The sequence below is a fragment of the Orcinus orca genome, chromosome 2 (genome assembly GCF_937001465.1).
Source record: "Orcinus orca chromosome 2, mOrcOrc1.1, whole genome shotgun sequence".
Taxonomy (NCBI): Eukaryota; Metazoa; Chordata; class Mammalia; order Artiodactyla; family Delphinidae; genus Orcinus; species Orcinus orca.
The window spans coordinates 138,194,801-138,220,176 of NC_064560.1; the positions used below are offsets into that span (position 1 = coordinate 138,194,801).

A 25,376-nucleotide genomic window follows, 5' to 3' on the forward strand; every position below is an offset into this window, starting at 1 on the left:
GTATGATGTGAATATTTTCAAATAGCACTTGTGGCTGGAGTTCATAGCAAGAAAACTGGAGCTGTCTTTGGGTCATATTAGTATTTTCAGAAGTTCTTCTGAAACCTGGTGACTAGTATGATGTGCACATATATATTCTGTTTAATCTATGCATTTCACCAGCTTGAATAGTTAGAGGGGAGAGAGGAATCCTGCTCAAACCTGATATGTGTTAAAGAAGAAAATCTTTATCCTTCCTGTTTTTGATCATACCATCATTTGAGTGCTCTCTCCAAGGCTGTCCTTTGCTCTCCCTTTGCTTTTATTCATGTTACTGGCTGTGTGCGTGCTGATTTATTGCTTCAGTCTTTTGTTCTCTTATTTCTTTACCACTAATTGGCTTTAGGCTCTTTCCTACAGATTCATTCCTTTTGTCTCTATTTTTCTCTTGCTTTTCTACTATATATTATCTTTACAGAGCTTTGAAGTAGCAATCATGCTTAATTATCTTTCTTAACACATTTATTGAATATCCACAGAGGAGCTAAGTTGTGAAAATCTTGGAATGGGAAGGATTTTGGATTTTAATGTTATCAAGAGTGCTGGTCTTGGAGTACTTTTTAAAAAGTAACTGCCAAACAGTGAGAAAATAAGATTAGAGAGGAATTAAGATTTGAAACAGGGAGATCTGTTTGGAGGCAATTGTAGGTTTGAATGAGGGATGATGAGATCTTGAATTAAGAACTGGGAAAGGAGAGAAGTCAGTAGAATCAATAGGAATGGATGGTATTATCTGTAAGAGGAAAGAAGAAAGGATAAGTTGATTGAGCAAATAAACCAATAAGTAGTTTTGAATGCCTCCAATTTTAGGCTTAGCACTGTGCATGATCCGTGATGTAAGATCTATTATAATGGCATTCACGACCTAATTGGGAATACAATAGTAGACAGTTATCTCAGAGTGGTGTATAAAATGATAGTGTAAGAGAAGAAATTACTCTGGGCCAGGAACAATCTCTGGCAGCTTTATGGAGAAAGTTAGAGTAAAATTTTTTTTTTTTGTCTGGGCAGTGCGTCATGCGGGATCAGGACCCATGCCCCCTGCATTGGGAGGGCAGAGTCTTAACCTCTGGACCGCCAGGGAAGTCCCTAGAGTTGAGTTTTGATTTAGAGGTCTGGGCTGCTTTCTGGGCAGGTCCTGTGAAGACAGATTTCGAGTTAAAGATGAGGGTCAGATGACGAGAGAAGCAAAGGGAAGGAGATCCAGAGTAGAGTACCATCAGTTACTTAGCCCCATCACAGTATTAGCAACCACTATTCTAATTGAACCATTCTAGGGAAGTATCCAGAACTTCTCAGAGCTCTTTCCTACGGATTTTTTAAATACAGTGAATATCTTTCTGTTCAGTAGGGATTTGACCCTCTGGTGATTTGGTTTTGCAATCTTTTTTGTAGTGTTCCTGGAGAACATTGGAAAGGACAGTTCACCACAGTCCAGCAAAGGTAAAAGCCAATGTTTTATTTTTAATTTGTTCGATTCAGATTTAGTAGGTTGTTGTTACTTATTTTTAAAAATTTTAAGAATACCTTAGAAACAGGATAATTAAGTTAGTTAGGATAGCCAAGAAAAAAGTCACAGTTTTGCATTTGGAGAATTTGTAGTGCTCAAAATGTTTCTTTCAGTAGGTGCTGTGAGCCTGGTGTGACGCCTCAGAAATGTTTTTCCCTAGAGATTTGGGACCCAGTTGTGTTTTAGGAATGACTTTAAAAACTATGTCTGGGTGCCAGCCATCTACTCTTTTGGGTTTTCTGGCACACTATTTTGTTACATTATCTGGATTACAAAAAGTGAGATGTGTATGATGATCGCAAAGGTTATAATGTTCTTTTTTTAAACTACCTTCCAATTTCCTCATGTCCTAGAATTATTCATTGTAGAAAAAGTTCTTTTCCAGGACATTATTTAACACATTTAATTGTAATTACAGTGGTCAGTGTTTGGGCTGTGGAAAAACTATAGAGTCTATTCACCTGAGTTCAGAAGAGTATGAATTTCTCAAGGAAAAAATAATGAGGGATGTGATAGATGGAGGTGACCAGTACAGAAAGACGACACCTCAGGTGAGTCTGGAACAGGTCTTGTTGATTCCTGGGTTGCTTGTCTTGAGCAGGGGTCAACAATTTTTTTCTGTAAAAGGCCAGATAATAAGTATTTTAGACTTTGTGGGACATAACGTCTCTGTTGCAGCTTTTCTACTCTGCTGTTGTAGTGAAAACAGCCACAGAAAATACATAAATGAATACAGTAATACTATTCATGAAAATAAGTTGTGGGCTGGATTTGGCACACTGGCCGTAGTTGCCAACCTTTAGGAGAGATTGCTTTCGACTTTCATAGAATAATTGGGTTAGACTGTCATCCATCTATTGAAGTCAATCCTATTTCATCTGCGCACAAGTGCACTTAAGCCAAAAAGATAGATGCTTATTCTTTGTCTAGGTGCTTCCAGAAAACTGTTCAGTAAACTCCCATGAAAGCATTATGGTTTCACACAAGTTTTCTAGTCAAGAGAGTTTAAGGTAGCTTGACAAAATTATTTCCAAGTCTTCTTTTTATCGAATTTGATTCTTGAAGTCATTCTTAATAGCTTTATTTTGCTAATCTTCAGTGCTTTATGCGGGTTTACTAAGATTAAGTTGAAGTAAAATGCTTTTACCTTGGGGAAAGGTTATCCTCGGGGAAAGGCTGCCTATCATCTCACTGAATGCTTTTTCTTCAAGATACCAAATAAAAAGGAGAAGAGAAAATTGTTCTGCCTTCTCACGTTGACTTAAAATTATCAGAAAATGCCCCTACTAGGAAGACTTTTAATCTTCAGAATAAAGTCAGAATCTGGTCCGTGAAAACATTATCTTCATTTTATGGAATACCTTTTAGCTGACTTTATTGATAAAATTATAGTTAACATTTATTAAATGATCCTAAGAACTTTATATTCATTATCTTGTATCTTATTTAACCCTTACACTACCCTATAAGATACTATTTTATTTCTGTATTACGGATAGAGTGATTGAGACTTCGGGAGGTTAAATATACCCTAGGACACTCCACTAATAAAATCAAGGTCAGACTGACCCCAAAACTTTTGCCTTTATACTCTGCTGCCTCTCATTGAATGAAAATTCAATTCGTAGTTCTGTATGTACTTGACAGCTGACTGGCTGTAGCAGCTCTCAATGCCTTAGGAATTTCTGCCAGCTAAAGTGATTTCAACAAATTTCCTTTCTCTCATCCAATATCTGCTGAACACTTAATGTTTATCTTTGGAAGCAGGCGTTAAGATAGATTCAGGGTTGTGTAAATCATGCTGTTTGCTACCAAAGACTTTACATTTCTTTTGTGGGCTAATTGAACATTCTTCCCATCCTCCAACTTTTTATTTAATAAAATTTTCAACCTAAAGAAAAAGTTAAAAAATAGCACAATGGACACCTACATACTCTTTGTCAGAGTAACCAGTTATTATTCCACATATGCTTTCTGTCTCTTTTTGTGTTTTTTTGTTTTTTGCGGTACACAGGCCTCTCACTGTTGTGGCCTCTCCCGTTGTGTGCACAGGCTCTGGGCACGCAGGCTCAGCGGCCTTGGCTCACGGGCCCAGCCGCTCAGTGGCATGTGGGATCTTCCCGGACCAGGGCACGAACCCGTGTCCCCTGCATCGGCAGGCGGATTCTGAACCACTGCGCCACCAGGGAAGTCCTCTATATGTGTTTTTATGAACCATTTAAAAGTGAGTTGGTAGACATGTGACCTTAAGTATCTCAGCATGTATCTTCTTTTTTTGTTTGTTTTTGGCCGTGCCGCTCACCTTGCGAGATCTCAGTTCCCCGACCAGGGATTGAACCCGGGCCACAGCAGTGAAAGCCTGGAGTCCTAACCACTGGACCACCAGGGAACTCCCTGTATCTAAGAATAAGAACATTCTATATAATTAAATGCTATTAGCACATTTAAGACCCTTCACATTAATTCATTGTCATTTAATAAAAACTGCATATTCAAAATTTCCCAGTTGTTCCTCCAAAATGTATTTTATAACTTTTTTCTTCTGACCCAGGACTGAATCAATATTCACTCATTGCTTTTGGTTGTTATATCTCTCTAAATCCAGAGCAGCGCCTCCCCCGCAACCCCGCCTTTTTTTGTTTTTATTACATTGATTTTTTTTTGAAAAGTCTGGGTGGTTTGTCTTGTTCAGGGCTTCTCAAACTTTGTACCTCAGAGTCCCTTGAGGATCTGTTTAAAATGCAAATTATGACTCACTTGTCCAGAGTGGGGTCTGAGATTCTATATTTCGAACAAGCTCCCAGGTGATGGGATTCTGGTCTTTGGACCACTTTTGAGTAGCAAGACTATGGACTAATTGTCTGATGGCTTTCTCTTCATTAATTCAGTGTAAAAGCTTTTGGGGTATGTTACACAGGCAATGCTGTGTGCTGCTTACTGCATCACAGCAGTCACATAATATCAGGTTGCTCTCTGTTGCTGATGCTAAGTTTCATCACTTGATTAAGAGGGTGACTGCCAGATGTCTCCACTGTAAAGGTGCATTTTTTTCCTTTATAATTTCCCTTTGTAATTTTTAAATTAAAAATTAAGTAATCTGTGGAGTAATACTTCAAGACTACACAGATATCCTGTCACCCATTAACTCTTCACCCAGTGTTTTTCACATGACGGAGATGAGCTCTGCCTTCGGAATGGTGCAAAGCGATGATTTTCTAGTTCTTTTTTTTTTTTTTTTTAAGATGAACTGTGTTAGACTCCATTACCGTCATTATTCTTTTTGATGCTCAAATTGTCCCAAATTTGGCCTGTGGGAACGCCTGCCAAGCCAGCTCCTGTGTGTCTTTGACATCCTCCTAGCAAACCCGCCCCCCAATCAGTTTTTGAGCATCTCTGTGCTTTCTGGCACAAGATGTCCCAGGTTTTCACCTTGAATTGCTCCTGCCCCAGTCATGGAATCACTAGTTGAATACTTTTGTTTAAGACTCTTAATGGCTAAACATTGCCATAATTTCTTCTTAATGATTCCTTCTGACTGTAATTCTAGACTAATAGAAGGAAGATTTGTTAGTTTTCTCTGCTGACAAAGATTTAGAACCCAGAGCAAACCTTCTCCTCGGAGAATGTTATACTGCAGGAGGAGTTTCAGGCTCCAGACTGGTGAGAATAACAAAGAGTAGTCATACATTTAATTACCATAATTCACAAAGCAACTGAATATATTCACAGAAGGATTGGGACATTTTATGACAAGAGAAATTGTCTCCTTTTCTCTTTCCAGGTGTTCTCCCCTTTCCTCTCTGCAGCTCCCCAATTCTGTATCCCATTTTTTTGTCATCTGCCTTTCACCTTTAAGCTACTGATTTAACATAATAACATTGCGGCCATTTATGGAATGATTACCCTATTGTCAGGCACTTCTAGGCCTGTTACACTCACAGCACTCAACAATCTTGAAAGGATATCACCAATTTGAAGATGGGGAAGCTCAGGATGAGAACCATATCCATGGTTAACAGGCAGTGAAAGAAGGCTTATGGCTGGATTGGTTCAGGGTTTAGCTTTGGTAATATTGGTGAAGCAGAAGGGGCAGAGATGGATCCAGAGCATTTCTGGTAGATTGAAGTAGAACCAACTCTTTTTGGGACTAGAGGAAACAAATTAAGAATAGTGGATAAGTTAAGTGTGTAGGTACAGCAAAGAGTTTTTCTCTGAAGAGCCGGAGAATTTTCAAATTGGTCATTTGAAAGTGAGAGAATGTTTGATAGTCTGAGAGAGCTTAAGGACAATTTTAAGCCTTGGAAGTTTGGATTATTTGTGGGAGAACTGAGGAGAGTATCTCTGGGTGGTGCTGAAGTCCCAACAACTACACTTGTAAAGGCATTGATCTGTGAGCCATTTTCAGCAGTCCCGGGCCATCTACGTAGAGAGAAGGCAGCTGGATGGGATGGGATGAGATTTTGCTAGGGTGGTACCGTCGAGGGAAAAGGGAAGACAGGAGTTGAGGGTGTAGGTGAGAGGGTGGCTTAATTAACGGACCATGAGATCAAGGTTGGTAGAAGGAAGTAAAGATGGGTAGGAGCTCACAGATTAGGAGACAAGGGAGATAAAAGTGGACCGGAATCTCAGTGAGGTTGGAGAGCAAGCATAAACGGAGTGAGAGTGATTAGTGTCTATTAGCGATTCGATTTGAGAGACGGAGGGCTCTGGAGTGGTGACAAAATCCAGAGTATGAGAGTTAAGCAGATGAAGAAACTGAGAGCCTAAATTGCTAGGTGGTCATCCACAGCTAATTAGAGTGTCCATATGATAATTTTTAAAAATAATAACTGCAACCACATTATGGAATGCTTACCAACTGCCAGGCTGGTGATGAAGTCTCTGAGTCCAGTGCCAAATTCTTAATAAATGTTCAGATGCCTGGGACAACACAAGGTGATAGCAAAGAGGAGTCAGCAAACTATGGCCCACAGACCAAGTCCACCCTTCCACTTTTTTTTTTTTTAATATTTATTCATTTATTTTGACTGCACTGGGTCTTAGCTGCGGCATGTGGGATCTTTGTTGCAACATGCGGGATCTTTTAGTTGCAGCATGCAGACTTCTTAGTTGTGGCATATGGGCTCTTAGTTGCGGTGTGCATGCAGGATCTAGTTCACTGACCAGGGATCGAACCCAGGCCCCCTGCATTGGGAGTGTGGAGTCTTACCTGCTGGACCACCAGGGAAGTCCCTCTACCAATTGTTTTTGTAAATAAAGTTTTATTGGAACACAGCTACAGTCATTCATTTCTATTCAGGCATACCTTGTTTTATTGCACTTTGCTCTATTGCGTTTTTTTAAGAAATTGAAGGTTTGTGGCAGCAATGCGTCGAGCAAGTCTATTGGTGCCATTTTTCCAACAGCATTTGCTCACTTTGTGTCTCTGACACATTTTGGTAATTCATGCAGTATTTCAAACTTTTTCATTATTATTGTATTTGTTATGGTCATTCATGATCAGTGGTCTTCGATGTTACTATTGCAAAAAGATGATGACTCACTGAAGGCTTAGATGATGGTTAGGATTTTTTAACTAAGGTATGTACATTTTTTAAAGATATAATGCTATTGCACACTTAATAGACTACAGTATAATGTAAACATAACTTTTAAAACAATTTTTATTGGAGTATAGTTGATATACAATGTTGTGTTACTTTTTGCTGTACAGCAAAGTGAATCAGTTATACATATACATATATCCACTCTTTTTTAGATTCTTTCCCCATATAGGTCATCACAGAGTATTGTTTTTTGTTTTGTTTTGTTTTTTTCTTTTTGACCACACTGTGCAGCATGCGGGATCTTAGTTTCCCAACCAGGGATCGAACCCATGCCCCCTGCAGTGGAGCGTGGAGTCTTAACTACTGGACTGCCTGGGAAGTCCCATTACAGAGTATTGAGTAGAGTTTGCTGTGCTATATAGTAGGTCCTTATTAGTTATCTATTTTATATATAGTAGTGTATATATGTCGATTCCAATCTCCCAATTTATCCCTCTCTCCCTTCCCCCCTGGTAACCATAAGATTGTTTTCTACATCTGTAACTCTATTTCTGTTTTGTAAATAAGTTCATTTGTACCATTTTTTTAGATTCCACAAACATAACTTTTTACATGCACAGGGAAACCAAAAAATTTGTATGACTCTCTTTATTGTGATATTTGCTTTATTGTGGTGGTCTGGAACTGAACCAAACATGTATGCCTGTCTTGTCTGTGGCTTCTTTTGCCCCGCAGAGTTGGGTAGGTACAAAAGAGACCATGGGCCTGCGAAACCTAAACTATTTACCATCTGGCCCTTTACACAAAACAATTTGCTGACCCCTGGTATATATGAACAGCATAAGCCTCAGTTGAGGTGGAGAAGTAGCAACTTTGAAGACGCAGTGGGGACTAGGAAAAGGTCTCTCCTTTCTCCTCAGTCCTATAGCATGCTTTGAGAGAATGAGCAGATACCACTTCAGAGCTAAGTAAGGGGACTTCCCTGGTGGTCCAGTGGTAAAGAATCTGCCTTACAATGCAGGGGATGCAAATTCGATCCCTGATCAGGGAACTAAGATCCCACATGCTGGGGGGCAACTAAGCTCGCATGCCTCAACTAGAGAGCTTGCATGCTGCAAACTACAGAGCCCACACGCTCTGGAACTTGCATGCCACAACTACAGAGCCCATGCGGTCCTGGAGCCTGCACTCCACAACCAGAGAGAGAAAACCCGCATGCCACAACTAGAGAGGAGCCCACACACACGCCGCAACGGAAGATCCCTCATTGCCTCAAGGAAGATCCTGTGTGCCGCAACTAAGATGTGACGCAGCCAAAAATAAATAAAATAAATAAATAATAAATAAATCTTAAAAAAAAAAAAGAACTAAGTAAGGAGTCATTGATGATCTTAGGAAGAGCAGTGTCAATAGTACACCGAGGGCCAAAGCCAGCCAGGTTATAACAACTGAGTGAACACACATTGAGGTTAAACTCTCCTTTTGAGAAGTTTAGATGAAAACAGGAAGAAGGCAATGAGATAGTGGTGACTAGAGTTTGATAGAGGTCAAGGGACGGTTTAGGGAGATGGGAGAGATGTGCATGTTCATAAGGTGAAGAAAGGGTTGTCAGTAAAGATAAAAATGTTGAATAAGCAGGACAAGTAGTAGAGAGAATGCATTACTGATGAGCAAGGTTCAAAAGTAGGAAGGGGTTGCCAGAAAGCACAGATGGGGAGGTTAGAAATGAAAGAAACCTCTCTGAGACTAGAAGAGAAAGAAGATGGGTGTGGATACAGATATAGATGGGAGGCAAGAAGGCTGAGGGTAATGACATGTGCTATGTTCAGTGGGATGCAAGGTGAGAGATGGGCATCAGTGGAGGACTAGAGAGAGTGAAGAAGACTTGGGATGGTGCTTGAGAGGAAGGGCAGAGATGCTAACTCAAGCAGAAGGATGTGGCAGGGAGTGGGATGCTGAGACTTGAATCATTGAAGTTGTAGGCATCGCTCTCCGTAAATACGTGGTTTAATATTTTTCCAACAGAGCATGGCTCACCCAGAGTAGTAGTGAAGACAAAATGTAGCATTGGTTCAGATTTTGGGTTTTGTTGGTTAGATGTGGCAACGTAATAGGGAGCAGAGGAAGGTAGTTCTGATAGAATAGTTAACACAATCACCATGGGGCCCAAACTAGATAGGGAAGGAAATAAGGCCAGAGAGCACTTGTCTGGGAGGGCTCGGGCTCGTAGTCTCACTGTGGAGTAAAGGAGAAGGTACAGTGACAATAAAGGAATGAAAACTGGAAGGCTGAGGTCAGAGAGCAGGTGACTAAAAATTTGAGACTAAGATTTCAGAGGACAAGCCATTCTGGGCCCTGTCCAGATCCAGGGTAGGGCTCTCAGGGTGTGGCATGTGCCCCAGGGTAAGGTTCAGCTCCAGAGTGTCATTTCCCACAAATTTTTCATCTTGTGTTTTTTTTTTTGCATACTATGTGTGTTAATTTGCTAGGGCGGCCATAACAAAATACCACAGACGGAGTGGTTTAACCAACAGAAATTTATTTTTGCACAGTTCCAAGAATCAAAGTATAGGCAGGTTTGGTTTCTCCTGAGGTTTTTTTTCTCTCCTTGACTTGCAGATGGCCCCCCTCTTGGTTTGTCCTCACAAAGACTTCCCCTGTGCTCAGGCATCTACAGGTGTCTCTTTGTGTGTCCAAATTTCTTTTTCACATGAGAACACCAGTCAGATTGGATTAGGGCCCATCCTTATAATGTCATTTTACCTTAATCACCTCTTTAAAGGCCTTATCTTCAAATACAGTCACATTGAGAGGTACTAAGGGTTAGGACTTCAACATACAAATTCTGAGGAGGCCACAGTTCAGTCTATAACACCATTCATTGCAAATATGTATTAAAACTATATTGTGTTCAGCATTTTAAGTTATTTTGTACTGGGAACAAACAGCTGGAACTTCTTTCAATATTACTTTTTAAAGCTTGTTTATAATTTGGGAATGTGAGGTATAAACCAAGGAGTAAGTACTAATCCATGTTGAGTTTGTCTACTTAAGAAAAATGTATGATTTCAGCTCACCTCCATAAGCATCTAAAAAGAGCATTATCAAAATTGTTTCAGGCTTATATGTTTTTACCAAGTAGTACGCTTTTGTTCAAAACAAAATAAATGAGATGGCACCCTTTAATGAAATGGTTCTCAGCCTCAGCTGCTTGTTATAATAGTTCAGGGGATGTTTAAAAATTACTGATGCTCAGACCCCACCCCCTAGAGATTTTGGTTTTAAGTGTACAGTTCAGTGGTATTAAATACATTCACATTATTGTGCAGCCGTCACCACCATCCATCCCCATAACTCTTTTCATCTTGTAAAACTGAAACTCTATTAAACAATAACTCCTCATTCTCCCCTCCTCCCATCCTCTGGCAACCACCATTGTACTTTCTGTCATTATGGTTTTGACTACAAGTACCTTGTATAAGTGGAATCATACAGTATTTGTCTTTTTGACTGACTTATTTCATTTAGCATAAGGTCCTCCAGGGTCATCCATGTTGTAGCGTATTACAGAATTCCCTTCTTTTTTAAGACTGAATAATATTCTATAGTATGCTTATACCACATTTTGTGTATCCATTCTTCCATCAGTGGACGCTTGGGTTGCTTCCACATTTTAGCTATTGTGAATAATGCTGTTATGAACATGGGTCTTTGAGACCCTGCTTGCAATTCTTTTGGATATATACTGAGAAGTGGAATTGCTGAGTCATATGCTACATCTATTTTTAATATTCTGAGGAACCTCCATACTGTGTTCCACAGTCGCTGTATTCTTTTACATTCACACCAATAGTGGGCAAGGGTTCCAATTTCTCCACATCCTTGCTAACACTAGTTGTTTTCCGTTTCTTTTTGGTAGTAGCTATCCAAATGGGTGTGAGGTGGTGTCTCATTGTAGTTTTGATTTGCATTTCTCTAATGATTAGTGATGTTGAGCATCCTTTCGTGTGCTTATTGGCCATTTGGCCATCTTCTTTGGAGAAATGTGTCCATTCAAGTCCTTTGCCCATTTCTGAATGGGACTTGGGGTTTTTTTGTTGAGTTTTAGGTTTTTGTTGTTGAGTTTTCTCTATATTTCGATGTTTTTCCCTATATATGATTTGCAAATATTTTCTCCCATGCTGTGGGTTGCCTTTTTATTCTGTTAATAGTGTCTTTTGATGCACAAAATGTTTTAAATTATCATGAAGTCCAATTTGTTTATTTTTTCTTTTGTTTCCTATGCCTTTGGCATCATATCTAAGAAAATCATTGCCAAATCCAATGTTGTGAAGCTTTTGTTCTGTTTTTGTCTCTCAGAGTTTAATTGTTTTAGATCTTACATTTAGGTCCTGGCTCCATTTTGAGTTAATTTTTGTATATGGTATTAGGTAAGGGTCAAACTTCATTTTTTTGTGAGTAGATATCCAGTTTTCTCAGCACCATTTGTTGAAAAGACTGCCCTTTCCCAATTGAATGGTCTTGGCACTCTTGTTAAAAGTCATTTTTAACATATATGAGAGGGTCTGGATTTATTTCTGTTCCATTGGTCTGTATGTCTATTTTTATGCCAATACCACACTGTTTTAATTACTGTAGCTTGATAGTAAGTTTTGAACTCATTAAGCGTGGCTCCTCCAGTTTTGTTTTTGATTTTCCAGGATTGTTTTGGCTATTCAGGGTCCCTTGAGATTCCATTTGAATTTTGGGATGGGTTTTTCTATTTCTGCCACACACACACACAAAAAAAGTCATTGGGATTTTGATAGAGATTGTATTGATTCTGTAGATTGCTTTGGGTAATGTTGACATTTTAACAGTATTGAGTCTTCTGATTCATGAACATGGGATTTATTTCCATTTATTTACTTTCAGCAGTGTTTTGTAGTTTTCATTGTACAGGTTTTTCACCTCCTTGGTTAAGTTTATTCCTAGGTATTCTTTTTGATGCTATTATAAATAGAACTGCTTCTGTAATTTTCTTTTCAGATTGTTCATTATTAGTCTATAGAAATGCAACTGATTTTTGTGTGTTGACTTTATATCCTGCTACTTTGCTAAATTGATTTATTACTTCTGACTGTGTGTGTGTGTGTGTGTGTGTGTGTGTGTACTTTTATGGTTTTCTCTATAGAAGATCATATAATCTGCAAACAAGGACAATTTTACTTCTTTTCCAATTTGGATGCCTTTTGCTATTATTTTTTTTCCCCTTGCTTAACTGCTCTGGCTAGAACTTCCAGTAGTGTGTTAAGTAGAAGTGGTACAAGGGGGCATCCTTGCCTTGGTCCTGATCTAGTCCTGAGGAAAAGCTTTCAGTCTTTCACCATTGAGTATGATGTTGGCTGTTGGTTTTTATATATGGCTTTTATGTTGAGTTAATTTCCTTCTATTCCTAGTTTGTCAAGTATTTTTTGTTTTTCTGTTTGCTTTTTTAATGAGTGTCAAATGTTGTTAAATGCTTTTTCTGCATTATTTGAGATGATCATGTGTTGTTTTCCTTTGTTCTGTTTATGTGGTGTATTATATTGATCAATTTTCATATATTGAACATCCTTGCATTCCAGGAATAAAGCCCACTTGGTCATGGTGAATAGTCCTTTTAATATGCTGCTGAATTTTGCTTGCTAGTATTTCGTTGAAGACTTTTACATCAGTATTTATAGTTTTCCTTTCTTGTAGTTTAAAGACACTTTAGTATCAAGTTAACACTGGCCTCGAAGAATGAGTTGAGAAGTGTTCCCTCCTCTTTAATTTTTTGGAAAAGTTTAAGAAGGATTGGTATTTGTTCTTCTTTAAACGTTGAGTAGAATTCACCTGTGAACCATCAGGTCCAGGACTTCTTTTTGTTGGGAGATTTTTAAATTGCCGATTCCCTCTCCTTACTAGTTATAGGTATATTCAAATTTTCTTTTTCTTGATGATTATACCTCTTTGTCTGCATCTCTGTGATCAGAAGCAGCAGTCTGCAATCAGAGCACAAATCCCCAATATTTGGAGGACAGGGTCCTTTTTGACCACCCTGGCTCCCATAAGCTGTGAGCAGACTGCTTCAGGAACATGTCAGCTGCCTGCCATGTGGCTTGGGATGAGAGGTGGGTAGCTATTGCTGTTCTAAGCGCTAAAACTGATTAACCACTGTTCATCATTTAAGGCTTTCCCTGGAAGTTGCAAGCCTTCAACAGACTTCAGAGTTGCAAATTGTTACAAGATCAGACAGATTCTGTCAGTGCACTGTTGTCTAGTCTGTCTAGGGAGATTGATTCCTGGTGCCATCTTCCCCTCAAATTGATGTGTTTTGACACGTGTATATGCCTGTGGAACTGTCAGTGCTGTCAAGATAATGAATATATCTATCAATGTCAAAAGTTTCCTGCCACTTTATAATGACTCCCTCTTGTACCCACATACCACTCACTCTTGCCACCTCAGATAAACACCATGGGAATCATATAATATATAGTCTTTTTTTGTCTGACTTCTTTAATTCATAATTATTTTGAGAATTCACTTATGTTTTGTGTCTCATTCATTCATTTTTATTGCTGAGTAGTATTCCATTGTGTGGCTATATCCCAGTTGTAAATTCATTCACCTGTTAATGGATGTTTGGGTTATTTCCAGTTCGGGGCTATTACAAATAAAGCTAATCTTTGTACTTTGTGCTTTTTTTTTTTTTTTTTTTCTTTTGCTGTACGCGGGCCTCTTACTGTTGTGGCCTCTCCTGTTGCGGAGCACAGGCTCCGGACGCGCAGGCTCAGCGGCCATGGCTCACAGGCCCAGCCGCTCCACGGCATGTGGGATCTTCCCGGACCGGGGCACGAACCCGTGTCCCCTGCATCAGCAGGCGGACTCTCAACCACTGCGCCACCAGGGAAGCCCTGTACTTTGTGCTTTTGTATTTGTTTCCTAGGGCTACTGTAACAAAGTACTTCAGCCTGGGTGGCTTAAAATGACAGACATTTATTCTCTCACAGTTCTGGAGGCTAGAAGTCTGAAATCAGGGTGTTGGCAGGACTGGTCTCCTTCTGATGACTCTGGGGAGATTCTTCCCTTTTCCTAGCTTCAGAAACTCCCAGCTTCTGGCAGTGCTTGGTGTTTCTTGGCTTTTAACTGCATCACTCCACTCCTCCTCCTCTTCCCTATGTGTCATCTCTTCTTATAAGGACATCAGCCGTTTGATTTAGGGCCCACTCTATCCCAGTATGACCTCACCTTAACTAATAACATTTGTGAAGATCCCCTTTTGGATAAGATCACATTCCAGGTAGACATGAATTTTAGAGGGGACACTATTTAACCCACTACAACTTTTCTTTCTTTTGGGTACATATCTAGGAGCGGAATGGCCGTGTCTTATGGTAGGTATGTGTGTGGCTTTTTAAGAAGCTGCCAAACTTTTCCAAAGTGGTTGTCCCATTTTATATTTCTACCAGTAGTGTGAGGGGGTTATAGTTGCTCCACATCCTGGCCAGCACTTAACATTAAGGTCAGTCTCTTCACTTATAGCCATTCTAATGGATGTGAAGTGGTATCTCATTGTGGTCTTAATGTACATTTTCCTAATAACTAACAATGTTGAGCATCTTTTCATGTACTGAATTGCTGTCCATATATCTTCTTTGGTGAGGTGGTGTTTAGATCTTTCGCCCATTTAAAAAATTTGATTGTTTTCTTATTATTGAGTTGTAAGAGTGACTCTAGGTACAAGTCCTGTGTCAGATATATCTTTTGCAAATATTTTGTCTCAGTCTGGCTTGCCTTTCATTTTCACAAAATAGAGATTCTGATTTAATTGCTCTGGTTTGGGGCCCAGGCATCAGGGCTTTCAAAAACTCCCAGTTGATTTTAAAGTGCAGTGGGGTCAGAACCACTGCTTCTAGTGTGAGATTTTGAAGAACCCTAATGTGTGTATGACAGCTTCTTTTCTACAGGATAATTTTGGGTGAAAACCATAGTCATAGGTAAACTGTTAGTTTTTCTGTTTTAAAACCTTAATTTACTGTGCTTAGACATCACAACCAGCAGATGGCAATAGTGTAACATGTAAAAGATTATTCTAGGTTGTAGCCAGGTCAGTCAGGTTAAAGGATTTGATGAGCTTCTTTATCTTTCTTAAACTGAAAGATATCTGTGTAATTTTTGTTTGTCAAGTTAGTTATAGTAGATAAAGAGGGGAGCTGTGTATGTAAATTTTAAGTAAGTGAAGCAGAACTGCAGATAATATCTGTGTACTACTGATTCAACTACATGAAACTCATTGACATCAATGAAGATAAAAAAGGTGAATTTGGAGCTATGTGGACAGTGTTAGTTTAATATCAGTAAGATTTTTTTCCCTCTCATTTTCCTTCATTCTAACAATAACATTAAATTACAGCCTTTTTTTTCATATTCAGCTGTTCAGGTATGAATTTGTCCTTATTTAATCTTCTTGTTAGGGAAAATTTGAAACATATGCAAAAGTAGAGAGACTAGAATAACAATTCTAGTTCAATGATTATTAACTCACGGCCACTCTTATTTCATTTATACTCCCACCGTTCCTCCCTTGCCACTCAGATAATTGTAAAGCAAATCTGAGCTTAATCATTTGTCCTATAAATTGTAAATTCATTTTTAAGCAACTTTCTTTCTATCTCTTATCTTAAGAAATACTCCTTTGTAGAGTGATATTTTTCTTATAGAGTAGGAAATCCTTTAGAACAGCAATTCTCAAACCTTTTGGTCCTAAGACCCTTTCATTCTTAAAATTAAGGACTCCTGAGAGCTTTTGTTCATGTGGGATTGTACCATTTGATAATTACTGGATTAGAAATTAAAACTGAGAAACTTGAAAAAATATATATATATTTTTAAATTAATTAATTTATTTTTGGTTGCGTTGGGTCTTCGTTGCTCCGTGCTGGCTTTCTCTAGTTGCCATGAGTGGGGGCTACTCTTCGTTGCGGTGCGTGGGCTTCTCATTGCGGTGGCTCCTCCTGCTGCAGAGCACGGGCTCCAGGCATGCGGACTTCAGTAGTTGTGGCGCATGGGCTAAGTAGTTGTGGCTCGTGGGCTCTAGAGCACAGGCTCAGTAGTTGTGGCGCACAAGCTTAATTGCTCCACGGCATGTGGGATCCTCCCAGACCACGGCTCGAACCCGTGTCCCCTGCAGTGGCAGGTGGATTCTTAACCACTGTGCCCCCAGGGAAGCCCTAAACATATTTTTAATTTAAAATAACAATATAAAAACTATTACGTGTGAACATAAGTAATATCTTTTCTCAATAATAATTCTGTCATCTAAACAAAAGCAGTGTGTGAGAAGAGAGGCATTGTCTTACATATTTATAAATCTTTTTAATTATCTGGCTCAATAGAAGACAGCTGAATTTTTATATCGGCTTCTGTATTCAGTCTGTTGTGATTTGTTATTTTGGTGGAAGCATATGAAGAAAATGGAGGCTCATAGAGATAGGTAGTCTAAAAGAGTGAAAGTATTTTATTGGCATTTCAGATAATTGTTGTTATTCTTCTCTGATATTATACCAGATCTCTACTGCACACTTGTGAGCAAATGAGCATGAAAAAGGCAGATAATATCTTAGTATTATTATAAAAATAGTTTTTAACCTTACAGATCCCTTGAAAAAGTCTTAAAGATGCCCAGGGGTCCTTACACCAGAGTTGAAGAACCACTGCTCTAGAAATACTCTGCTTTAGATGTAGTTTCCTTTTTCTTTCTATTTGAAAAGTTTAAGTAAAATTTATTTTCCTCAATTTTATTATACAAACATATTACAAAGGAAGTTAAAACAAAACAAAAACAATCAATCTTACTACTCAGCATATCTTGTATTTAGTTTCTTTTATCCTCTTTAGTTCTTATTTTTATTTCATCATCTTTCACTTTCCAAAATGGAAAATAATATTTATTAATTATAAAAAATTTTCCGTTGAAATAGACAACTGAAAAGAAAGAAATGGTAGCCCACCATGGTCCTCTCATTTTGAACTTTTAGTGGAGCTCTTTTTTTGGGTAACTTTCATTTTTTTCTTTTTTGGTGCCGTGACTCAGATTTTTGGGTAACTTTTAATGAAACTTTAATCATAATAGCAGTCCCCCATAATCCTGTGATTTAGAACTTCTTAAATAAGACTTTAATGACTTGGGATTCTGTTTTCTAGAAAAGAAATTGGAGGAAGGCAAATTGCCTGTAGTACATTTAATTGAGTTTTTAGGGTTAAGTTTAAATCAAACCATTTGTTCTGCTTGATAATATCTCTTCAGTTAATTGACAAAAGGGAGGCCTTCTGGTGTTTCTCTTAACTACAGATTTAAGACAGCACATGTGACCCAAATGAAATGTCAGTATAAAAACTGATCTAATGTAGGTTTTTTGTTTTGTGTTTTTTAATTGAGAGTGGCAGCTGCAAACTATGAAAGATGTGAACCAGCTGAGCTCTTCATCACAATCTTCAGAACCTTCCACTCTCATCTTCTGTGGGTTTGAAGACTTGGTTATCTCTAAGATGCATATGAGGTTTTCCCCCAGATTTAAAAAAAAAATGTTGAGTGGTAAATGGCAAACTTCGGGGATTTGGTAGTTAAAAAAAACTGAGAAATTTAACGATTTGCAAAGTATAGTTTTAAAACCATGTGTTTTGAAGTCTGTTTATAAAAAGCCCATTAATGGATAAATGTTCCTCAACTTGCGAACATTTTACCTAGTACATAATTAATCACTAATGCTCTTCCCTACTTCCTCTTCTTCAGCTCCACAATTAAAAACTAGAAAACAGGCATGTGATCTCTGGATCATCCAGGTGTATTGGTGCAAGAATTGTGGCCAAAAATGTGAAACTTCTAGAAAAATCAGTGATTTCAGAAGCCCAGGAAGGGTAAAAATGTGAAAAGAGAAGCAGTCTGACTCCTTGCAGTGGCCTTCTTAACATCAAACATTTCCATTTCTTCGTCCTTCATTTGCTCTAAGATAGCACTTGCTGAAATTCTACCACTTGGGATCCAATCATTTTTATGAGAATTACCTTGAAGCAGTGCATTTCCTCCTGATAGCTGGATGAGTTCTGTTTTACAAGGGAAGAAGAATTGTGTGTGGGTGTGGTTGGTTGCTGCTGTTTTAGATTTGGGTGGGTGATTTTTAGACATGGAGAACATTTACTGGGGGCAGCTCCAGAGAGGATGCTCGAGTGGGAGGTCTCATGTAGATTACAGTGCTGGAGGCAGAGGAACAGAAGCACCTTTAGTTGAGGAAGTTTGAACGGGGGAGGAGTGTGCGAGGAGAAACTTATTTTTTTCTTAGGCCAAGGGCAAGAAAGCCTGGTCTTTTTTACACCCTGTGAGCTTTTCTCCCTCAGATCCAGGCTACTACTATTATTATTATTTATTATTATTATTTTTTTGCGGTACTCGGGCCTCTCACTGCTGTGGCCTCTCCCGTTGCGGAGCACAGGCTCCGGATGCGCAGGCTCAGCGGCCATGGCTCACGGGCCTAGCCGCTCCGTGGCATGTGGGCTCTTCCCGGACCGGGGCACGAACCCGCGTCCTCTGCATTGGCAGGCGGATTCCCAACCACTGCGCCACCAGGGAAGTCCTATTATTTTTTAAAATAAATTTATTTATTTAGTTTTGGCTGCGTTGGGTCTTCATTGCTGCGCGCGGGCTTTCTCTAGTTGCGGTGAGCGGGGGCTTCTCTTCGTTGTGGTGTGCGGCCTTCTCATTGCAGTGGCTTCTCTTGTTTTGGAGCTCAGGTTCTAGGTGTGCGGGCTTCAGTAGTTGCAGCATGTGAGCTCAGTAGTTGTGGCTCACGGGCTCTAGAGCGCAGGCTCGGTAGTTGTGGCGCATAGGCTTAGCTGCTTCGCAGCATGTGGGATCTTCCCAGACCAGGGATCAAACCCTTGTCACCTGCATTGGCAGGTGGATTCTTAACCACTGCACCATGAGGAAAGTCCAAGGCTACTACTATTATTGTTATATTGTAGCCCCATGATATAGTTTGTCACAGAAGCCAAGTCATTTTTTATAAATTTGTATTTATGGGAAAAAGTATTTTGAGTTCTAAGTAAACATTTTGTAAGTGATATATATATTTTTTTGCTTGGAAAATGCTTCCTCAGATTTCTGATTCAGTTTTCTTTTACTGTTGACTAAAGGTATCAATTTTTATTGCCTTTTCATTTGTTCTTCCTAGAGAATAGAATAGTATAAATAAGACAGAAGATTAGAAACAATAGCAAATGGGTACTGAAGGCCGACAGCTTACTTCTGAGGGAAGAGAAAACTACCAATGTGAAAGAGCAGCTGCTGAGATGTTGAGAATAATGACAGAGGCCTCCTCCATTCTCTACAGCACCAGACTCCTGATCTTTATACAGATGCCCCTCTTGCATTCTTTCTTATCTCAGTAAATAGAACTTTCTTCTTTTGGTTATTCAGATATCAAAAATGGCAGTCAACCTTGACTCCCCTCTTTCCTTCATACCCCACCGCCAATCTACCAGAAAATCCTGTTGATTTACTTCAGGATATATCTGAACACTTCTCGTCAACTTTACTACTACCACTTTGTGATCCAAGGCACCATAATTTCTAGACAAGACAACTTCAGTAGCCTCCTAACTGTTGTCCCTGTTTCCCAGCACCCTGTTGTCAGTCAGAGTGATCCTTTTCAGTGCATGTCAGATCACGTCACTCCCTTGCTTAAAACTCTCCAGTAGCTTTCCAGCTCAGGCTGAAACACAGAATCTTTACAGTGACTGTAAGGCCCTTCACAATCCTACCCCTGTTAGCCTCTTGGATCGTACTGCGTTCAGCCATACCAGACTCCTTGGTGTTTCTTGGTCCTGCCAGATATGCTTATGCCTCAGGACCTTTGCACTAGCTGTTTCCTTTCCTCCAGATATCTGTGTGATTATTCGTCTACCTGCTTCAGCTCTTTTCTTAAATATTGCCTTCTTAGAATGGTTCCTCCTGACCACCGTATTTAAAATTGCATGTATACCCTCACCCAAGCACTCTCTGTTTTCTGTCCCTGATTTATTTTTCTCCATAGCACTTACCACCATCTGGCATACTGTATATTTTATATGCTTTTATTATCTTTTCTCCATATTAGAATAAAAGCTCCATGAGAGTAGGAATTTTTGTTGCCTGCAGTATTCCTATAATTTAGAACAGTGCTTGGCATAAAATGCTCAATTTGTTCAATTAATGAATAATAGTTGCCATTTATTAAATGCTTGCTATGTGTCAGGCAGTGTGCTAGGGTCTTTGTTATTTCTGATCCTTTTGTTAATCCTACAAGGAAGGCAGAATCTCTTTTTTGCTAGGCCTCAGAGAGGTTAAGTGGCTTTGTCGAGCCAAATTGGTTAGTAGCAGAGCTAAGATTAGAACCCAAGTCTGTCTGTCTCCAAAATCTGAGTTCTGTTCCCTATTAAACTTCCCTGTGTTCATAATGAAATGCTGGGTCCCTAAGAAATTTAGTAAGATATCGTTTAGTGTTCTTTCTTCATTTGATAAAGTATGCAGTGCATTTCTAACAACAGTTTCCATTTTGGATTATCTTCACTTTAAAAGATTAAAATGAAATAAAATTAGATGTCTAAAGGAACATGCCTTAGTTATCTGGAATGTTTACTTGTATGTAAAACACATTATTCCTCCAAAGTATAAGGTAGAAGGGAGTATACTTGTATTTTTGAAGAAGTCTAAGAGATCTTTTCAAATATTAATTCTGCTTAATTTGTTTTAAATGCTTTTTTTTCTAAAGCAAACATTTATATAAGGCTTATTATATGCTAGTCACTACTATAAGTATCTTACAACTATTAACTCATTTAACATCATCTTTATAGTAACCATGGGAAAGTTGCTTCATGACTCTTGTTCTGACTGTTGCCAGGCAACCTAGTTATGTGTTAAGAAAAGTCAGATAAGGTCATCTTTTCCTAATGGGGGCAGAGATGAGGGCAGAGCCCTGAAGACAGTGCAGGGTAGAAGAGGAGGCTGTGATTTAGGTGACTTAAAGTGCAGAATCTGTATCTAGCACAATGTCAGTCTGGAAAGGAGGAAAGGGACATCAAATCATTGCTGACTTTTTGATAGTATGAGGCTGTTTAGACTACCTCACTGCCTTTCCTTAATATCTTTTTCAAAATTAATTTTTATTGGAGTATAGTTGATTTACAATGTTGTGTTAGTTTCTGCTGTACAGCAGTGAATCAGTGATACATATAAGTATAATCACTCTTTTTTGGATTCTATTCCCATATAAATCATCACAGAGTATAAGTTGGTAGGTCTCAAGCAGAGCCCATGACACCTCCTTATTATCCAGCACTACTTGTTAGCTATAGGTTGAAGCTTAGCAAGTGGTTCTTCTCCCTCAGGGTTTCAAGAAATAGGAAATAGAAGAGTTAAGAATTTGGTACATGAAAATATCAAACTTGAATCTGATCACCATCTAAAGCCAACTACTAATTTACAGGAAATATATGGGACATATCCAATATTATACCTCAGAGATACAATCATCAAATCCAAGCTAGGAAACTATAAGATAAACAACCTAGTTTTTCCCAATAAATCAATAGCAAGCAGAGAGAAAGAGAGCAAGAGAGAGGGAGAGGGAGAGGGAAAAGACCTATAGATCAAAAGCAATTTATGATTCATCAATCATTTGCAGTGTATGGACTGTCTTGGGCCATTAATTCCTCATCTGAACAGTCAAATAAATCTGAACATCAGTTGTTGGAGATGTTAAGAAATAATTGTTGGGACTTCCCTGGTGGCGCAGTGGTTAAGGATCTGCCTTCCAATGCAGGGGACGTGGGTTCAATCCCTGGTCAGGAACTAGAGCCCACATGCACGCTACAACTAAGAGTTCTCATGTCGCAACTAAGGAGCCTGCTGGCTGCAACTAAGGAGCCCGCCTGCTGCAACTAAGGAGCCCGCCTGCTGCATCTAAGACCTGACACAACCAAAAATAAATTTTAAAAAAAAAGAAGAGAAATTGTTGGGGTTTTTTAGGTGTAATAATGCCAGTGAGTTGTGGGGCTTTTTTTTGGCCATGTTGGGTCTTCGTTGCTGCGTGCGGGTTTTCTCTAGTTGTGGTGAGTGGGGACTACTCTTCGTTGCGGTGCGTGGGGTGGGCTCCTCATTGCGGTGGCTTCTCGTTGTGGAGCACAGGCTCTAGGCACACGGGCTTCAGTAGTTGCAACACTCGGGCTCAGAAGTTGTGGCACGTGGGCCCTAGAATGCACAGGCTTCAGTAGTTGTGGCGTGTGGGCTCAGTAGTTATGGCTCCTGAGCTCTAGGTCGCAGGCTCAGTAGTTGTGGCTCACGGGCTTGGTTGCTCCACGGCATGTGGGATCTTCCCGGACCAGGGATCGAACCCATGTCACCTGCATTGGCAGGTAGATTCTTAACCACTGTGCCACCAGGGAAGTCCCGAGTTGTGTTTTAAAACTCTGTATTTCAGGGAATTCCCTGGCAGTCCAGTGGTTAGGACTTGGCTGTTTCACTGTCGAGGGCCAGGGTTCAATCCCTGGTCGGGGAACTAAGATCCCACAAGCCGTGTGGTGCAGCCAAAAAAAAAACCCCAAAACCATAAATGTTTGAGAGCTACACACTGAAATATTTATGGGTGAAATGATGTGATGGGTGAGATATGCTTCAAAAATAACTGGGAAATGGAGGGTGGAGTAGGTGGGGTTACATATGAAACAAGATTGGCCATGAATTGATGAAGTTAGTTTATGGATTCATCGAGATTTATTATTATATTATTCTGTCTACTTTTGTATATTTTGAAATTTCCATTGTAAAAATCTTTTAAAAAAACTGACATGTTAAATAAATGCTTATATGCTTTCAGAATAGAAGTTATGAAGAGGGAGATTATAAAATAATGCATCCTTAGTGAATTTCATGCAGAGGCAACATCTTCCTGTAATATTTTTCCCCATACTCATTATAAAAGATGAAAGTAGTTTAGAAATGTAACCATAGAAAGTGGAAGTCCATTTCTTTAGTCAAGTAGTATTTTAAAAAGACTGAAAATTGTCATGTCATTTGCACATGGTAACATATTTCTGTTTCCATTTATGAAATGTGTGAGAGATGAAATTTAGATCAGAGCTGGAGAGAGATTTCCTACTGAACCACATTGTTTTTGCTTTGCAAAAGGGCTATTTAATATTTGTTCTGGAGTTTTTAAAAAATCCTGTACATGTAATCCCATTATGTAGTGAAAACTATAGCTAAAGTGGCAATCTGGAATGCTCCAGTGTGCATCTACCCCAGCCATTAGTGCAGACAGCAGCTCCTGATTGATTCTGGGTGGTTAGGCCTTCCATGAAGGGAAATTTGAACCTGAGAGCTTATACATCCTCAGCAGTGCTAATTGGGAGATCTGGAGGAAGGGGATTTCCACTCTTTGTTAATAAGCTCTCCAGGCACATTTCCTCTTTGTTTTTTGCATTTTCCTCAGCTGTGCAGCAGCTGCAGGGAAGTAAAATGTGATTTCCTGCACTTAGGAGTGCTGGCTTTTCTTTTGGAGACTTATAATTGAAAGAGTGGAATGTGTATGGATTGAGCTACCTACACAGATGATTTCAACACTAGTTTTTTTTTTTAACAAATTTATTTATTTTTTATTTTTTTATTTTTGGCTGTGCTGGGTCTTTGTTGCTGTGCGCGGGCTTTCTCTGGTTGCGGTGAGCGGGGGCTATTCTTTGTTGCGGTGCACGGGCTTCTCACTGCGGTGGCTTCTCTTGTTGCGGAGAACGGGCTCGCAGAGCACGGGCTCTGGGTGCACGGGCTCAGTAGTTGTGGCTTGTGGACTCCAGAGTGCGGGCTCAGTAGTTGAGACGCATGGGCTTAGTTGCTCCACGGCATGTGGGATCTTCCTGGGCCAGGGCTTGAACCCGTGTACCCTGCATTGGCAGGTGGAGTCTTAACCACTGTGCCACCACGGAAGCCCCTAAACACTAGTTTTAAAAAAAAATGGCTCCCTGCATTTGTGCCAGTGGTAGATTTGCTCAGATGACTTGAATTAGCAGATAAACCGAGGCTTCTTCAAAGGCAGGCATCCCTCTTGATGGACCATTGTTGTAATTAGCAATGTGATTCTTTGCAAGCTGACTGAAAAATGAAGAATGGCAAAATTACATTATGCTATATTAATAAAAATACTATATTTTCTTGGCAGATTTATGCCATATAAATGCTTATGTTTTGGGTTGACCTGATTATTTAACCTGTAAAATTCTCCAACATGAGAAAAGTGAGCAGAAGGTATTTTTCAGGGAAATGAGATAAGGCCTCATCAGGTATGTGCCTACATGCATTGTCACTGGGAAATGAAAAGAACTTAGTAAATGCTCAGGAGCTATTAAACATTAGGTGAAAGATGAAAGGCCTTATCATAAGTTAATACCTTTTCTGCAATCGTTGTCAATATCTCATGACCTAATAACTGTGATTCATTTTTTCAAAATATATTTGGGGGCTTGCACTACATTTAAAGATGGGCCAGACCTTTGGAGATAAGAAAGTGTTGAAGTGATAGAAAGTGTTGACGTGACCTCTTCCCAGGTTGCTCACTATTGTGTGGATGGTACAAGGTTTCTGGGCCTGCAGAGAAACGCCATATGATGATTAGAAAGCAAGGACTGATTATTATTATTATTATTTTTTGCGGTACGCGGGCCTCTCACTGTTGTGGCCTCTCCCGTTGCGGAGCACAGGCTCTGGACGCGCAGGCTCAGCGGCCATGGCTCATGGGCCCAGCCGCTCTGCGGCATGTGGGATCATCCCGGACCGGGGCACGAACCCGTGTCCCCTGCATCAGCAGGCGGACTCTCAACCACTGCGCCACCAGGGAAGCCCCTGATTATTATTAATTTTAAACGTTTATAATTTTATTTTATTTTTCCAGTTTGACTGAGATATAATGGGCATATAACAGTGTATTAGTTTAAGGTGTAACAACATAAATGATATGCTATCCGTAAGGAACTGATTATTGTTAACTACCAAAATAACTAGACGAACCACTTCCAGAACTAGCAGAGCCGAATGATCAGATCCAAAGCACAGCATTCATTGTCCCTGACTATTAGCAGTGTTATCAGTGAAGCTAAACTAGTATTTAAGTCCAAATGTGTTTCTTGTTATTGTGTTCCAAATCAATATTGAGTTTTACTCCAGTAAAACTTTTAAAGTAGAATACCCCTAT

At 39.5% G+C, this 25,376-nt stretch overlaps 1 protein-coding gene across 8 annotated transcripts in view; it reads left to right on the forward strand.

Moving 5' to 3' along the window:
• Positions 1 to 25,376, forward strand: part of PRORP (protein only RNase P catalytic subunit) — a 132,291-nt gene that overhangs the window by 2,489 nt on the left and 104,426 nt on the right. For all 8 annotated transcript variants that reach the window (XR_007475524.1, XM_049705933.1, XM_049705938.1 and 5 more), the window contains 2 exons: positions 1,435 to 1,482; positions 1,968 to 2,100. Coding sequence is in view for 7 of the 8 variants with exons in the window: in XM_049705933.1 (XP_049561890.1) it covers positions 1,435 to 1,482; positions 1,968 to 2,100 (181 nt within the window). In the remaining variant the exon portion in view is untranslated. The remainder of the gene's footprint in view (positions 1 to 1,434; positions 1,483 to 1,967; positions 2,101 to 25,376) is intronic.